Below are 16742 nucleotides of genomic sequence, written 5' to 3'. Positions count from 1 at the left end.
GCGAGTGTTTGTTCAGTAGCCTCAGCTACAGGCGCTGGGTTAGTCCAGTGGCCTCGAGGAATGCCAAGAGGTGGTTGAACACTTGACGTCGGGATCTGGCAGGACTCCATGTACGCGATACGGCAGCTGGCAGCAGCAGGGCAGCAGCATCGCCGGCTGCTCCCGCAAGAACAAAAAATATTTGTTTAGAAAAGTTTTAGCAGTTCAATGGTGCGTTATTTTGTACTGCAAATAAAAAAAATGTGTATTTCGGACTACAGTACACAAAATAATGACAATTAATGTTATGACGTCATTGTGACGTCATTTGTGGCAGCAGCCGTTGCCAGGGAGGCGTGGCTTGTGCCACACGTGTGGCACGAGACGTTGCCTTTTGTTTTTGTGTTGTTTGTCGTACTTTTTGTAACGGCGCCGTTTCACGTTGCGTTTTGATTTTGTATGCCGTGAGCGCCGTGAGTCTGTGTGTCGGCCCGGCGGAGTGTTTGCGGTAGAAGAAGAGGTTCCGGGTGCTGTGTGCCGTGTAGAGTGAACTAGTGCCGTGCTACAAATACCAATGGCTTAGCAAGCAAAAGCCGCCACTTCGCGCGTTCGCTCTCTTCAGGCCGCTTCGTTGAAGCGTCATGTCGGTCACGTCTCGGATCCCGAAGGCCCAGCTGAGAGCGCAACATCCCAGGCCCAATCCGCAGGCATGCTTCGATCTCCAGAAAAAAGAGCCCGCGCTGAGTGTGGATTTGATAAAGTTGGCACGCAAGAGCGGTCAGCTCAATTTGACTGGAAGAGGAATGATTGACGGTGAGTCTTCTTTCGTGTCAAACTGGTTTCAACGCATTCCTGCGACGAACCAACATGCCACGAGAGTTGTTCCCGTCCGTCGAACGGAGATAACATGTACTGAACTGCGCACAAATGAACCGATGAGCGCAGGATGTGCTGGTTAAGCTGTGAAAATCAGTGCGCTCGTTGCAGTCGTTTCGCACGCACAATCTGCTGCGAGTGTAGGCAGCTGTCGCAGATATTGCTGCCTCCTACGTTTCCGTTTTGTCATTTCGTAGTCTTCAGCCAATGACATGAAGGAAAGTTGCTTGGTCTTTTCTCTTTTGAATTGTTTCACTGTTACTTTGGCGCAAGTTGCTGTTGACTTTTAAATCGGGCAAGTAGCTATGGCTATCACCTAGGCGTTTTGCATTGGCTACTTCCTGCCTCTAAAATGTCCCCCCCCCCCTCCCAAAGAAAAGAAATAAAAAGCGTAGTCGTATTTGCTGCAGACACGCCTCTCATTTGCGCGCCTGGAACTGCCGCGTCCAAATTGTGTAGGGCGCTGCAAAAGAAGCGTTGCACGTAGTTAAACGCAGCCAACGCTCTACTACCAATCGCTCATTGCCGCTATTGTTTCCCGGTCCGGCAGTGCAGGCAGCGCTTCTGACGACGAAAGAAGGTACGGAAGTCAAGGCGACGGGCACAGCGACAAGGAAAAGAGCCATGGCGCTGATGCGGGTCGCGCATTCTACTGGTCTCAAACCAGGCGAGTCCAGAGCACGCCGCTCGCGCGTTATAGACAAGCCTTTTGCCGACTGTACGAGCTTCGAAATTGTGGTGTTTCTGTGAAGGCCGTCTTGCCAGCAGCCCCTACAGTAAGTTTATTTGTAAACGCTCTTCTCGAACATGGCGCACATAAACGCCAAGGCGCTAGAATAGCCACCACTTTCAGGTATGTATATTAGGGGAAGTCAATATTTGCGTGAAAGTTGACCTCATAGCTATCATTAAACACGTGTAAAATGACACTGAAGTGTGCTTGTTGCTCTAAATAGGTGTCGTTTTGGTTGAAAAGGCTCGGAACAAGTATGGCATGTTATCTCTTGACCTCTCATTGCAGGCAGACAAAAAAACTGCGAAGGCAGAGAAAAGATCAGCGAAGGTCGACATCATTCTTCGAGCTGCCGCAAGGGACCAAGACCCTGTAGCAGTTTTAAGGAAGAGGGTCGTGAAATTGGAGGCCGAGATGCGGGGGCTGCGATCACTCACCATGGAGCGGCCGGCAAGTTCTTTTCACCAGTGCGTAAACAATGCTCCATCTGTGTGCATGGCTTCTTATCACTATTATGAGCTAAGCAACGTACCAGATACTGCAGTTGCTATCATGCTTAGTTGGCTGTAATGTCAACTGTTGCAAGGAAGGTTTCACTTCCTCAAACATGCGGCTTAACCATCTACGGAGCCTACACCCTGATTGAACAGGTTCCTTTCTTTGGGCGGGTGAAAACAAAACTGCCCTGCAGCATGACCTTGTCACGTGGCTTATATATGAAGATTTTGAGCTATTGGTTTATCTAGTTGCTAGTCATTGCCTTTTTGCAGGCACTGCATAAATTACTGCCCGTTGAAAGTGCTTTACTCGCTGTAAAGGATTTTGACAATGAGATTGTTTGGAAGAGAAGGCCTAGTAAAAAAAATTAATAAAACTGCAATTCTAGTGAAAGTGCAGGAACACGGCAATGCTGCTTTATGTTTTGTAGCAGACTTGCTAACAATGTGACTATGAGTGGGCAACACAACTTATTGCTCTATATTTTTGATACAGCCCCAACCCTAAAAGTGACTTGTTAGTCTCATAAAAGGACAATCTGCACCTATGTAGAATGACTTGTTTGCGATTTTGTGTGTGCTGAGAATGGTATTGACCAACCTTTAAATTCCTTTAAAAGCGGAGCAATTTATTAAAACTGATTGCCTGTACTGCGTATTGTTTTAAGAGTGCAACACTTTTTCATGTGACTCAGGCACCTCTCCAGGGAGTGAAAAGAGTGGACATGGCCTGCAGCTCCCTGCCAGCATGAGCCCTGCAGAACCCCCAGCACCCGACACCAGCTGCGCCAGCACAAGCCTGGCGGCACCACCAGCGCGAGCCGTCTACGGTGCTGGCTGTGAAGAAAGTAGGTGCTTAACGCTTTCTTTCTGTTAGTCCCAGAACTTGGCTTGTTTTTGCTACTGTAGAAAGTAATCCTTTTGTGAAACATGGGGTATGCTCGACAAACAGGGTCACGTAAGACAACTCCAAAGCGGCGGACTGCTGTGCAGCTACAACAAGCATAGTGTGCCCAGTACCAACAGCAGTGCTCATCGGTATTTCTATGCTTATGTGTATTTTGTACTTTTATTGCGCACCATTCGTACTACTGTAAAATGAATATGCATTACATTTATAGGCAAATAGCTCATCTGGAAAGCTTGCAAGCCGTACCTAATTTGTGTTTGCTTTTGCCGGCCTCAGCCAATCGCACAGCTGGGCACATAGGACATGTAGGCTCTGTTGCAGGAAATGAGCTAGTGGGTGGCATGGCCATTCCCTTTTTTCCTAATTATATAGCTTATTTGGGTGAAGTGCACATTAAAAGTGGTGTCACTATGATTTTAACGTGGCGATCTTTCGAATGAACCAAGCTTGTGTTGTGTCTGCATGGCCCCTTTAGCTTAAAGTTTTACAAGCTGGCATATACTTTTGGAGGGAAGTTTTATGAGTGTAATGTTATGCTCTGCAGTAATATAAATGTGAAAGGCACCACTTTTTCAGCATGGGGAGCATTCTTTTTACTGCGAAGCAGTCTGTGTCTCCACACGCCCCGGTTTCATTCCAGTGAAGCCATTTTCTGGGTGCCGCTTACTCTTGTCTTTTTTGCTAAGCACACACACATAAGCGGTTGCTGGTTTACGCGTGCACATGCGGGGACCGGAGGAAGGAGGGTAGGTCGTGCATGCAAAACTATAGGTTTCACACCCTCTTACATGTGGAGTCTTACACATGGACGCCGAACAGCCAAATGCGACCTGTCTGGTGTCTTCACTGGTCGAGCAAATTGGGTTGTGTGCTACGCACACAGTAAGGGAATGTAAGAGCACGGGCAGCGGCGTGTGCCGCCTCGTTTCCCTCGAGGGAAGAATGGCCTGGTGTCCATTCGAGAAAACGTGCAAAAGCACCGGTGCAGTCAGGTTGTGATCAAGTTGTAATACGTGCACAGTGACTGCATCGAACTACGCTAAATGGCGCTACGCGGAAACACGAGATGGCGCCGCGGTGCACCGCGTATGTAAGCGGGTTCTGAAAATCCCATACCCTCTTCCCGCCATGGACGGAAACAAACGTAAGACGCGTCACGCAGCTGCTAACGTTTACGAAGACAACGAGCTTCCCCGAATATGAAACCGCGGCAAGCGGAGGCAAAGTGACTAAAATCGAATGACGGTCGGGGCGCAAATCGGATTTCACTCGAGGTGCAACTTGGATGTCACGGTCCCCGTACTCCGCACCCTCGCCATTATCCACGGAGTTGAGATGCTGCCATTTTTTTTAACGTGCGCCGAAATCTCGTACACACGGGTGTTTTTGCTTTTCGCCTCCATCAGAAAAGCGGCCGCTGCGGCTGGGAATTGAAGCCGCGACCTCGTAGAAGCATGACTGAAAGTCTATAAAACTAATTTCATGTAATCTGTGGTGCCTAAGGATGCTTATCGGCCTGCTCCCTTCCCTGCTATGGAGCTGTAATAAACCGGGTCGCCAGCCCGCAGCTGCTTCCGTTCCTGACTACTGCATATGTGTAACTTTGGCTTTTTCTTCTTGTTCTTTTATTTTTCAGATGTAGCATTCACTTGGCTTCAGCGCGCTGGCCTTGTTCGACAAGTCAGGACGCCTCTTGGAAGTTCCAAACCCGAAGCGCGTCCAAGCCTGCCTGTGTTCTGTACAAGCTTGCAATCCTTCACGCCGCCAAAACATGACGTCGTAGCATCTCGCCATGTCACTCATACTCCTTGCTTCAATTGCGAAAATAAAAGCGTTTTCTAAATATTTGCTGCCTCTATCAAAGCTCCTGAGCTCGCTGGCTACGCCAGCTTGAGCACAGTGGCGTGCATGTACAGAATTGAAAAGAAAAAAAAAATTAAAAATATGACTATGAAAGGGAATTTGGATGGGAAACTACGTTTTAGAACAAACCCTCACTCACTAAGATCTCTGAATACGAATAAATAAGATCACATGAAAACTCACATCGAAGAGAAAACTTACACATGTCATGTGAACGTTTCCCTCAAAAGGTCTAACATTACGCTGCACGCAAGGGAGCAAATTCTGACTTTCCTAGGCCAACCTCGCCAATAAACATATTTCTCTCTCTCGGGTGCGAGGACTGACACCCTTCTGCGGGGCTTATACTTCCACAGTTCCAGTGAAAAGTTTAACTAAAGAACGCGTCCCGAAAATCTTTGGCCTGAACGGGCGTTGTCTAACCATTCTGAAGGCACCAAAAGGCACAAGAAAGGCGCTAAGAGGCACGATTTGCGTCGCCGTTATCAAGAAAATCTTTTGCTGATAAGAGGGGTCTTTTCAGCGAAACTTTTTTCCCTCAAAGGGTGTAGTTATACCCTGCAAAAGAGAGTCAGCACGTACACCCTAAAGGGAGTCAAAATTTACACCTTTTCGCGAAGCCTAATGTTACACCATGGTTACACCTTCGAGTGAAAAGTTTTGCTAAAGAATGCTTGAAAATACCCCCCTTATCAGCAAAAGATTTTCCTGATAACGGCGACGCAAATCGTGCCTCTTGGCGCCTTCCTTGCCCTTTTCGGCGCCGTCGGAATGGTTAGAAAGCGCCCGTTGAGGCAAAGACTGCATGCGGGCTGAGTTGAGACGTACGTATTTCGTCCTCATTAGTACACCCATGGCTAGTAGCGCTAGTTCTGAAGCTTTCGGCCTTAGCTTGACCAGGCAAATTACTCATGTGTTTAGTTCCACGCGCATTAGGGAACATTATTAGAGCCATTTAATGGCGGAGTCTGTCCGTGAGAGGGCGTTTCTCTGCGCCAATGACGTGTGGAGGTTAGATGGCAGTATACAGTGGCCGGCAGATTCCGTCGTCTTGTCAGAGATCGGGCCCCGCGCATAAGCCGTAAGCCTGATTCAGTACCTTTTCAGCAATTTTTTTCACTTTTGTTCCTTTCTCTTTCATTTCTTTTACTTGGTCTGTTATCGCATTACTGTTTCTTTACTTAATTCAGTACATGTATATATTCTATCGTCGAATATGACTCCTCTGGTTTGAAGCGAAATTATGGCCGTATGTGAACATTATTTGTTTGCCGCTGTGCTTTCGATGCCTCTGATTAGTGCCGAACGCTTTGGTGAGTGGAGCAAGGGCGGACAACAACCGTGAATCACTTTATGCATTTTTATTGACCACGAAGGAAATTCTCTGCCAGGGCACACTTGCTTTCGAGATGAAGGAGCCCGCTGGCCAAGCAAGTAGGCGGGAGACATAACCAAACGTCCTTTGACTCTTGGCAGCGTCAACAGGCACTGACGCCGCCATCACTACGAACACCGGAACGCGCGCACACTGTTTATTTCCGGTGAGTTTGAAGCAAACGTCCCTCTGGGGGGGAAAACTCAGTCGGGGTTCCCCACAGGCTCACATCTTTCGCACAGGTAATGCACCACTCTGGCAGGGCTGCTAGGCTCCTATGTCACGATCTGCTTGGGGCGTAGCGTCACTGAGGCGCTTTGCGACAGTTTTTAGCATTGCCACCATGCATAATCGAGCCCTTCACTGCACATTTATGTACAACACTTGATACTGAATCGCTAATCTTTGAGCAGCTACATCTGATAACACTCTGGTATGGCACGCCATGGTTTATCTGACACAAATTGGTGCAGTAAGAGCCACTGAGAAAACTAAACAGTACGCCGAGTATTACACTCAACTCTACGAGTGACGACAAGAATGGTCAGACTTCTGTCCGCATGCTACTTTGCCGGTGGCTACACCGAACCGAAGCAAGTTACTCACAAAAGTTCGTTTACCTTTTTCGCCGTCCGGGGCCATATCCTGAGAGGACACGTTGCCAAGAATGAACACTTTCACACCAGCCAGAGGACAAAGTACCCGAGTAAGAACTTCGCTTCATGAACGGTGGGACGTTCATACGGGGTAAAGGGCTGTCCCTAACCGCACTCCTAGCGAATCATTTTTGGAATTATGCTCACTAGGAGTGCGAACTTGTTCGCTCTTTTTTTTTTCTCTCCCAACTTTAATAAGCGCCATTATGACAACTAGGATTTGCTAAAATACTGTTTGAAACGAGATACAAGAGACCGACACAGTACTTGATGTCGCTCGAGCCGACAGAGCCAGCGAGCCGCATCGACTGTGTACAAACGACAAAGGCAGTACTCCGGTTTCGACCAGGGTTTAATTCCAACACAGGCGCAGCGACGGACAGTTTGACTCGAACGGCATCCGTGAAGGCTCGATGACGGCACCGTCCTCCAAGGTGGTAATCAGGACGCATACATAGGAGGCGGTCTGCACCAAGAGGCAAATCACGTTAAAAATGTTACGTTTAGGGAGATCACCCTTCCTTACCGATTGCAAACAGGGTTTAATGATTTCAAGACAGGCGCAGACATGAACAGCTCGACTCGAACGGCATCCGTGAAGGCTCGATGACAGCACCGTCCTCCAAGGTGGTAATCAGGACGCATACATAGGAGGCGGTCTGCACCAAGAGGCAAATCACGTTAAAAATGTTACGTTTAGGGAGATCACCCTTCCTTACCGATTGCAAACAGGGTTTAATGATTTCAAGACAGGCGCAGACATGAACAGCTCGACTCGAACGGCATCCGTGAAGGCTCGATGACAGCACCGTCCTCCAAGGTGGTAATCAGGACGCATACATAGGAGGCGGTCTGCACCAAGAGGCAAATCACGTTAAAAATGTTACGTTTAGGGAGATCACCCTTCCTTACCGATTGCAAACAGGGTTTAATGATTTCAAGACAGGCGCAGACATGAACAGCTCGACTCGAACGGCATCCGTGAAGGCTCGATGACAGCACCGTCCTCCAAGGTGGTAATCAGGACGCATACATAGGAGGCGGTCTGCACCAAGAGGCAAATCACGTTAAAATGTTACGGTTAGGGAGATCACCCTTCCTTACCGATTGCAAACAGGGTTTAATGATTTCAAGACAGGCGCAGACATGAACAGCTCGACTCGAACGGCATCCGTGAAGGCTCGATGACAGCACCGTCCTCCAAGGTGGTAATCAGGACGCATACATAGGAGGCGGTCTGCACCAAGAGGCAAATCACGTTAAAAATGTTACGTTTAGGGAGATCACCCTTCCTTACCGATTGCAAACAGGGTTTAATGATTTCAAGACAGGCGCAGACATGAACAGCTCGACTCGAACGGCATCCGTGAAGGCTCGATGACGGCACCGTCCTCCAAGGTGGTAATCAGGACGCATACATAGGAGGAGGTCTGCACCAAGAGGCAAATCACGTTAAAAATGTTACGTTTAGGGAGATCACCCTTCCTTACCGATTGCAAACAGGGTTTAATGATTTCAAGACAGGCGCAGACATGAACAGCTCGACTCGAACGGCATCCGTGAAGGCTCGATGACAGCACCGTCCTCCAAGGTGGTAATCAGGACGCATACATAGGAGGCGGTCTGCACCAAGAGGCAAATCACGTTAAAAATGTTACGTTTAGGGAGATCACCCTTCCTTACCGATTGCAAACAGGGTTTAATGATTTCAAGACAGGCGCAGACATGAACAGCTCGACTCGAACGGCATCCGTGAAGGCTCGATGACAGCACCGTCCTCCAAGGTGGTAATCAGGACGCATACATAGGAGGCGGTCTGCACCAAGAGGCAAATCACGTTAAAAATGTTACGTTTAGGGAGATCACCATTCCTTACCGATTGCAAACAGGGTTTAATGATTTCAAGACAGGCGCAGACATGAACAGCTCGACTCGAACGGCATCCGTGAAGGCTCGATGACGGCACCGTCCTCCAAGGTGGTAATCAGGACGCATACATAGGAGGAGGTCTGCACCAAGAGGCAAATCATGTTAAAAATGTTACGTTTGGGGAGATCACCATTCCTTACCGATTGCAAACAGGGTTTAATGATTTCAAGACAGGCGCAGACATGAACAGCTCGACTCGAACGGCATCCGTGAAGGCTCGATGACAGCACCGTCCTCCAAGGTGGTAATCAGGACGCATACATAGGAGGCGGTCTGCACCAAGAGGCAAATCACGTTAAAAATGTTACGTTTAGGGAGATCACCCTTCCTTACCGATTGCAAACAGGGTTTAATGATTTCAAGACAGGCGCAGACATGAACAGCTCGACTCGAACGGCATCCGTGAAGGCTCGATGACAGCACCGTCCTCCAAGGTGGTAATCAGGACGCATACATAGGAGGCGGTCTGCACCAAGAGGCAAATCACGTTAAAAATGTTACGTTTAGGGAGATCACCATTTCTTACCGATTGCAAACAGGGTTTAATGATTTCAAGACAGGCGCAGACATGAACAGCTCGACTCGAACGGCATCCGTGAAGGCTCGATGACAGCACCGTCCTCCAAGGTGGTAATCAGGACGCATACATAGGAGGCGGTCTGCACCAAGAGGCAAATCACGTTAAAAATGTTACGTTTAGGGAGATCACCCTTCCTTACCGATTGCAAACAGGGTTTAATGATTTCAAGACAGGCGCAGACATGAACAGCTCGACTCGAACGGCATCCGTGAAGGCTCGATGACGGCACCGTCCTCCAAGGTGGTAATCAGGACGCATACATAGGAGGAGGTCTGCACCAAGAGGCAAATCATGTTAAAAATGTTACGTTTGGGGAGATCACCATTCCTTACCGATTGCAAACAGGGTTTAATGATTTCAAGACAGGCGCAGACATGAACAGCTCGACTCGAACGGCATCCGTGAAGGCTCGATGACAGCACCGTCCTCCAAGGTGGTAATCAGGACGCATACATAGGAGGCGGTCTGCACCAAGAGGCAAATCATGTTAAAAATGTTACGTTTAGGGAGATCACCATTCCTTACCGATTGCAAACAGGGTTTAATGATTTCAAGACAGGCGCAGACATTAACAGCTCGACTCGAACGGCATCCGTGAAGGCTCGATGACAGCACCGTCCTCCAAGGTGGTAATCAGGACGCATACATAGGAGGAGGTCTGCACCAAGAGGCAAATCATGTTAAAAATGTTACGTTTAGGGAGATCACCGTTCCTTACCGATTGCAAACAGGGTTTAATGATTTCAAGACAGGCGCAGACATGAACAGCTCGACTCGAACGGCATCCGTGAAGGCTCGATGACAGCACCGTCCTCCAAGGTGGTAATCAGGACGCATACATAGGAGGCGGTCTGCACCAAGAGGCAAATCATGTTAAAAATGTTACGTTTAGGGAGATCACCATTCCTTACCGATTGCAAACAGGGTTTAATGATTTCAAGACAGGCGCAGACATTAACAGCTCGACTCGAACGGCATCCGTGAAGGCTCGATGACAGCACCGTCCTCCAAGGTGGTAATCAGGACGCATACATAGGAGGAGGTCTGCACCAAGAGGCAAATCATGTTAAAAATGTTACGTTTAGGGAGATCACCATTCCTTACCGATTGCAAACAGGGTTTAATGATTTCAAGACAGGCGCAGACATGAACAGCTCGACTCGAACGGCATCCGTGAAGGCTCGATGACAGCACCGTCCTCCAAGGTGGTAATCAGGACGCATACATAGGAGGCGGTCTGCACCAAGAGGCAAATCACGTTAAAAATGTTACGTTTAGGGAGATCACCCTTCCTTACCGATTGCAAACAGGGTTTAATGATTTCAAGACAGGCGCAGCCATGTACAGCTCGACTCGAACGGCATTCTGGACGTCTCGATGACGGCCCCGCACGGCTCGGCGGTGGCCGGTACGCATAGGCAGGAGGCGGTCTGGAACAAAAGGCAAATCACGTTAGAAATGTTGCAATTTCGAAGGTAATCACGGCTTACCGAATGCGGGGACCATGATTACGCCTGGCAGGAACGGGAAGGGACGCTGAAAGGCAAAGTAACAGACGAACAGCCACAGAACCACTTTTATTACCAGAACACCTCTGTACAAAACACACGTCGTCGAGCTCAGTAGATAGGACAGATGGAGACGTGTACCTGCCTAGCCAGATGAGTAGTGCATGTTTGCGGGAAGGAGCAAGTGCAATAAGACACGACGCAAGGGTCAGGGAAAGGGGAGGGCGGAGGCGGTTCCGGACGCGAACCTGAAAAGGAACCAAGGACACCAATTCCATCACTCGCCTTTGCCACGACCCCAATTTGGAGCCGCGGACCGCAGAGCTGCGTTCCGTGCTTCAGTGATGCTCGTTGAAGGTGGCGACTGTATTCCGAACGCCGCGCGAACCGAGGACGTGCGAGCGGAAGGCATTATCGAAGTGAATATCCCTCGGCTACCGCGGCGTTCGGAAAGGAAGACCGACTATCACCATAACTTAACGGGGCTTCCGAGCTGAGTCGGACGCTAGAGGCAGTGGCGAAGGGCTCCAACACCGCCACTGCGCCGCTGTCCCGAAAGCTACAGCCTAACGCGCACCGCAAAGCTTTGGCGACAGTCGGAATCCCTGCGTCGCGACGGCCCAGGAAACGTCCGGCTCCGAGGCTAACGTGCGCTCGGTTAGGAAAATGCAAATACGCAAACGTTCAGCGTCGCGAAAAAAAATGATACGAAAGCCGGTTTCGTGGGCACGCCGCACGTCGCACCGGGCCTTCAGCCACGGAACTCACCACTTGGAAGAGTCGTCGGTGAAGACTGTGAAGCAGCATACCGTGAAGGAAGTCCGTGAGGCCCTCGCGGGTATTCGCTTGTCCGAGCGAGCCGGTTGGGAGCGGGGATGGCACAGGCACAACGAAAAACGACTGAAGGAAACAAAAATGACAACACTTATTACATTAAAACACCTCTTAGCGCGAACCAAACTTCCACAATAGACAGCATACCGCCTGGAAAAAAACTCACCTGTCCATCGCCGCCGTCAGCGCGCCGCCAGCTACTCTGCGCCCGATGCGCAACATGCAGGCCACAGAACGGCAGGCAAGATGGCGTGCCCCTTGTTCTAAAACGCGCTTATCCTGGCATTACAGAGCGCTGCTATCGGTCGGCTACCGCCTACCCTTCCACTCTTTCACATCGATATGGTCTTCCAGAACATTCTGCCAGTTGTAAAACAAAACGAAAAAGTTATCGCATCAAGTCGCAGCCGCGCGGCCACCGGAGCATGCATGACAAGGCATTTTATGCTGCGTCACGGAGCAAGATAACCTTCTGCTTGGTGGTTCTTCATGTCGGCTGGCGCGATTGCACGGTCCTATCGATCATGCGGCCGTTACCGGCCGTCTTCCGCGGCTTTTGAAACCGAATAAAAAACGCCATGTCTTGACGAAACAGTCGACTGCGCGGGAACACAAATGCTACTGCGTACGAGTCATTGATTGATTGATTGATTGATTGATTGATTGATTGATTGATTGATTGATTGATTGATTGATTGATTGATTGAAAGGTTCAACGCGTCGACGAAATGAAGGTGATGAGGCGCGCCGTAGTGGAGGGCTCCGGATTGATTTTGACCACCTGGGAATCTTTAACATGCGCCGAAATCTCGTATATACACAGGCGGTTTGACTTTTCGTATCCACTAGAAAAGCGGCCGCCGTGGCCGGGACTCGAACCCGCGTCCCCGTTCTCAGCAGCACAACGCCTTAGCCTTAGCCATCGCTGCGGGTGCGTACGAGTCGTGGCTGTAAGAAAATTAGTGCCGTTTCCACTCTGTGAAGAAAATGACCTGCGAAGCTGGACGCAGTTTACGGAGTGCATGAAAGGAAACACGTTTGTTCGTAAATGGCGATTGAGCATACTTCCTAGCCAATTAGCTGAATGAAACTTTGAAGGACCCAAGGTTCAGTGTCGCGGACAAGCTAGGAGCTGACTCCCCCTTCGTAGGCATCTCACTGTTCGTGTAACACACCAACCCAATCCGCTCGATCACTGGGAGGTCACCGGACAAGTCGCATTGGGCCGTTTGACGACCGCGTTTAAACCTCCCGCCAGCACAACGGAGGCGCCATCAGCAAGGACCGCGTGCACGCACCCCTCCCCCCAAAGCCGTGCACGCCGGCAACCGGTTATGTGCGCGGGCTTAGAAGTGAAAGAAACCTGACCAAGTAATACTGCCCCACGCCGGCGTTTTAAGCGGGCAAGTTGCCCTTCATCCGGGAGGTATTCGCAGCTACTCGACGAGCTGGAACTAGAGGGCGCAGTGCGGCGGTAGCGGCTAGAGTTCCTCTATATAGCTCCCGCAGGGAGCTATATAGAGGAACTTTAGTAGCGGCTTTCTATACATGGCGAAGTTGCGCAAAACAAACAAGGTCAAAGAAGAAACGACAAGAAAGGGCGCTTGTCCTTTCGTTTCTTATTTGCCCTCGTTTGTTTTTGCGCAACGTTGCCGTCGATCGCCTCCAACTAGGCCGGCACGCGGTATCACTTCCTACCCGCCGCGGTGGCTCAGTGGCTAAGGCGTTGCGCTGCTGAGCACGAGGTCGCGGGTTCGATTCCCGGCCGCGGCGGCCGCTTTTCTGATGGAGGCGAAAAGCAAAAACGCCCGTGTGTACGAGATTTCGGCGCACGTTAAAGATCCCCAGGTGGTCAAAATTAATCCGGAGCCCTCCACTACGGCGCGCCTCATCGCCTACGTTGCGTCGGCGCGTTAAACCCCACAATCAATCAATCAGTCACTTCCTATTCACCTATTCGCGCTTCTGTTCGGGCCGACGCCAACATGGAACCGTCGGCTTCCCGCCCCCGTCGTAATCATCTTACTGTCTAATACACCAACCCAGACCCAAACCGATTACGAAAGACAGAGGACAGGACGCATTGAGCCATGAAAATTGCACATCTAAATGTCGAACCAGCACAACGGGCATTATCGGAAAAGGCATGAAGGCCAACTGTGCGTGCACGCCCCCCCCCCCCCCCGCAACTCGTGCGCGCATAAACCGGCAACCGGTGATCTGCGCATACGTATGCATGAAATGCACCGGCGAAAATGCCGCTCGGAAAGCCTTTCCAGTTGAAGAATTATGGGCTCACGCCGGCGTCTCAACCGGGCACATACTGGGCGAGGTGGAATTTGAGGCGGCCACGGTGGCGGCGGCTTTCGGTCACTTTAACGCCCATTCGCGCTTCTGTGTGTTATCCGCAATCACCTGATAACGGTGCTACCGCCGTTGTAAGCCAATAGAGAGAGAAAGTGTTTATTAAAATGAAAATATTTACAAGGCGAAGTTATGCCTCTCGACAGAGGGCACAGGTCTCGCCGGGGAAAAAAGTGGTTTGAAAAAAAAAACAGTGAAAGGGCAATAAAAATGAAATGTGATAACAGGTTACAAAAGGCTATGCACAGACTATATACATACACACTCAGGTTACATACAGACTATTTACATTCACACGCACTCACACATACACACCCACGCACACAAGAGAGTTAACAGGGGGTGGATAGCCGGTGGGGTCTGGCTTCTACAGTTCATGGGCGGGTGTTGAGGCCTGACTCGTCGAGGTACGAGAGGAGCAGCCTGAAGGCCTCTCGGTGCAGCATGAAGGGTCCCCGAGGACGCAGGATGTCCTCTGCAGTGCTTGACGGTATACCCCCAGCCGCCGGTACCCAGACACCAGTTTGTTCTGGGCACCAGCGTACGAAGGGCAGGAGCAGAGGATGTGATCTAATGTCTCGGGGTCGGGGCAGTGGGCACAGGTGGGTGTGGCCTTGCGACCCTGCCTGTGGAGGCGTGCTGCTGTGTTGTAGCAGCTGGTGCCGGAGCCGGAGGAGCCGGAGGAGGGACCGCTCTATTCGGGATATCCCTCTGGTGGGAAGGAGCCGCGGGACCTCACCGGTGGTCACTCGTTTGCAGGGGTCAATAGGTGACCGGTAAAAAGCGCAAAGGCTGATGGGTGCATTGTTTTCTCCCGCGGAGAGCCGCCACTTCCGGTTCGGGAGCTCTCCTGGCCTAGGCCGTCGGCTTTCACGTGAGTGTGTGCTTGTTGTTTATCTGTTTCCACTGGAAAAAAAAAAACGCTCATGCATCGGGAATTCCATAAATAACAACGATTGACCACACTAGGGATTTATCTGACAGGTAAGCACCCTGTGACAAATAAACAACACGCACACACGCGCCTGACAGCCACCGGCGCACGCAGGCGTACGGGAGGCGTACGGGAGGGCAGGAGAGATCTCGAATCGGAAGTGGCGGTAGCAGGCGACGTACCCATGACCCTTTGCGCTTTTTCTGAAAGAGGCACCGGTGGTGGCGAGGGGAATAGCAGTTGTGATAGAGTGTAGAAGTGACAACTGGGCTAGTTGGTAATGCATATGGGACATCTTGAAGGTAGCGCACTTAAACACGGACACTAGCGAAAGAAACGACAAACCACAGCGCTGACTCGCAACTGATTTTTATTAGAACAGACACACAGTTAAATACTACAACCAAAACCCATGTGACCAGACATCATACATACGTCACAATCCAGCGTATCATTTCTAAAACATGACAGGCATGAAACAGACGGTGTGGATGAAGGCGCGTGATATATTTTACGTTACAGAGCGATTTAAAAATCCAAACTCACTCTCATGTAAATGAATTGTCATTTCTTTCGCTAGCGTCCGTGTTTAAGTGCGCTACCTTCAAGATGTCCCGTATGTGATAGAGTGCACGATCGGCGGTGGTGAGGAGGAGCCCCGGAGCGGTGCGAGTTAGTGTCACTAAATAAGACACTAGTGCGAGTAAATCGACCTCACTGGAGTGAAAGCTGGGGGTGCTAGATATATACTGTTGCTGAATGTGTCCAACGTTGGCCCACATTTGGCAACACAACATTGTCACTACATTGTGTAACGTTGCCTAACGTTACACAACATTGGCAACATGGCAGAAACGTTGCGGCAACAATTTGTGCTACTAGGGATATATATTTTTACCGCGGAAGCGCATTGCTGTGTTACCGGCCAGCGAATGACCCGGCCGCCCCAATTACGATGTCATGGTAGCTGCTTTGATGCGCCTGCCTTAAGACATCGAGTTTATGGAATTAAGTGCTATTAAAATGATAGTGCCGATTTTACGAAGTTCTCGATTTAACAAAATAATTTGCGGTTCCCGGTGATTTCGTTAGATTGGGTTTTGCGTGCGTACACGCACGCACGCGCGCGCGTTAATGCACTGTTCAGAGACCTCGCAAGTGAAACTACGGAGCAAATCCTACTGGGTGAGAAAACTTCCGGGCCAGGGGGATTTCTCGTGCGGTCTGCTGCCCGGACGAACCATTCCTCGTGACGCTTTCGCGAGCACAGCCCATCACGTAAGAACTATCCTACTGTGTCTCACGTGGTTGGCCGCGCGCGAAAACGTCACGAGAAATGGGCGGCCCGGACGTTCAGCCTTCACCACACTAATCCCCCTTTCCGAGGCGTCACTCTGGGCCAGGCAGTGGACTGGTCACCGCGGGGATGTTCGCTCCGCCATTCAAAAACTTACTAGTGACTTGAAAACGTGCTGCAAAATATGGCGGGGTTTCGAAATTAGGCGCCACGAAGAGCAAACAACAGAAACGATACTACGCTCAGATGTACCAAGCCCCGTGACCGCACGAGTGAACTTTCCGTGCTCAAAACGTACTGGGGTCATTCTACGCCGAACGCCCCAGAGAGTACGCGCGACCATCTCGGGTAACACTATAAAAATTCACGGTTGATCATTTCCTTACACTATTCATTCTCCTTGTCGA

The 16742-nt window shown here is 50.2% G+C and overlaps 2 protein-coding genes across 9 annotated transcripts; one reads left to right on the top strand and one right to left on the bottom strand.

Annotated features, from left to right (window-relative positions):
• The first annotated feature begins 336 nt into the window (after positions 1-336).
• On the top strand, positions 337-4838 carry LOC144151912 (uncharacterized). Of its 6 annotated transcripts, none has more exons than XM_077683080.1 (5): positions 337-792; positions 1411-1631; positions 1877-2038; positions 2781-2933; positions 4632-4838. In XM_077683080.1, exons 1-4 carry the CDS (start codon positions 621-623, stop codon positions 2835-2837), a joined length of 612 nt encoding a protein of 203 aa, XP_077539206.1. In that variant the 5' UTR covers positions 337-620; the 3' UTR covers positions 2838-2933; positions 4632-4838. The 6 variants fall into 6 exon arrangements, 5 of the variants coding, with proteins under 5 accessions (XP_077539206.1, XP_077539205.1, XP_077539204.1 ...); XM_077683079.1 differs by having other exon boundaries at positions 339-792; positions 1406-1435; XM_077683078.1 differs by having other exon boundaries at positions 340-792; positions 1406-1522.
• A 2385-nt stretch (positions 4839-7223) lies between these two features.
• Positions 7224-12179, bottom strand: LOC144151494 (uncharacterized). 3 transcript variants are annotated; one of them, XM_077682563.1, is made up of 22 exons: positions 11907-12179; positions 11675-11806; positions 11192-11270; positions 10889-10934; positions 10696-10828; positions 10503-10635; positions 10117-10249; positions 9924-10056; positions 9731-9863; positions 9538-9670; positions 9345-9477; positions 9152-9284; positions 8959-9091; positions 8766-8898; positions 8573-8705; positions 8380-8512; positions 8187-8319; positions 7994-8126; positions 7802-7934; positions 7609-7741; positions 7416-7548; positions 7224-7355 (listed from the first exon to the last, which is right to left on the bottom strand). In XM_077682563.1, the coding sequence occupies exons 1-6, from the start codon at positions 11960-11962 to the stop codon at positions 10611-10613; spliced, it is 471 nt and encodes a 156-aa protein (XP_077538689.1). In that variant the 5' UTR covers positions 11963-12179; the 3' UTR covers positions 7224-7355; positions 7416-7548; positions 7609-7741; positions 7802-7934; positions 7994-8126; positions 8187-8319; positions 8380-8512; positions 8573-8705; positions 8766-8898; positions 8959-9091; positions 9152-9284; positions 9345-9477; positions 9538-9670; positions 9731-9863; positions 9924-10056; positions 10117-10249; positions 10503-10610. The 3 variants fall into 3 exon arrangements, with proteins under 3 accessions (XP_077538689.1, XP_077538688.1, XP_077538690.1); XM_077682562.1 differs by lacking the exon at positions 11192-11270 and adding an exon at positions 10310-10442 and having other exon boundaries at positions 10889-11154; positions 11716-11806; positions 11907-12175; XM_077682564.1 differs by lacking the exon at positions 11192-11270 and having other exon boundaries at positions 11716-11806; positions 11907-12166.
• Between the last annotated feature and the right edge of the window lie 4563 nt (positions 12180-16742).

Source organism: Haemaphysalis longicornis, unplaced genomic scaffold (genome assembly GCF_048455015.1).
Source record: "Haemaphysalis longicornis isolate Haplotype H1 unplaced genomic scaffold, Haemaphysalis longicornis Haplotype H1 scaffold_9, whole genome shotgun sequence".
Classification (NCBI taxonomy): domain Eukaryota; kingdom Metazoa; phylum Arthropoda; class Arachnida; order Ixodida; family Ixodidae; genus Haemaphysalis; species Haemaphysalis longicornis.
This window is presented reverse-complemented; position numbering and strand designations above follow the sequence as displayed.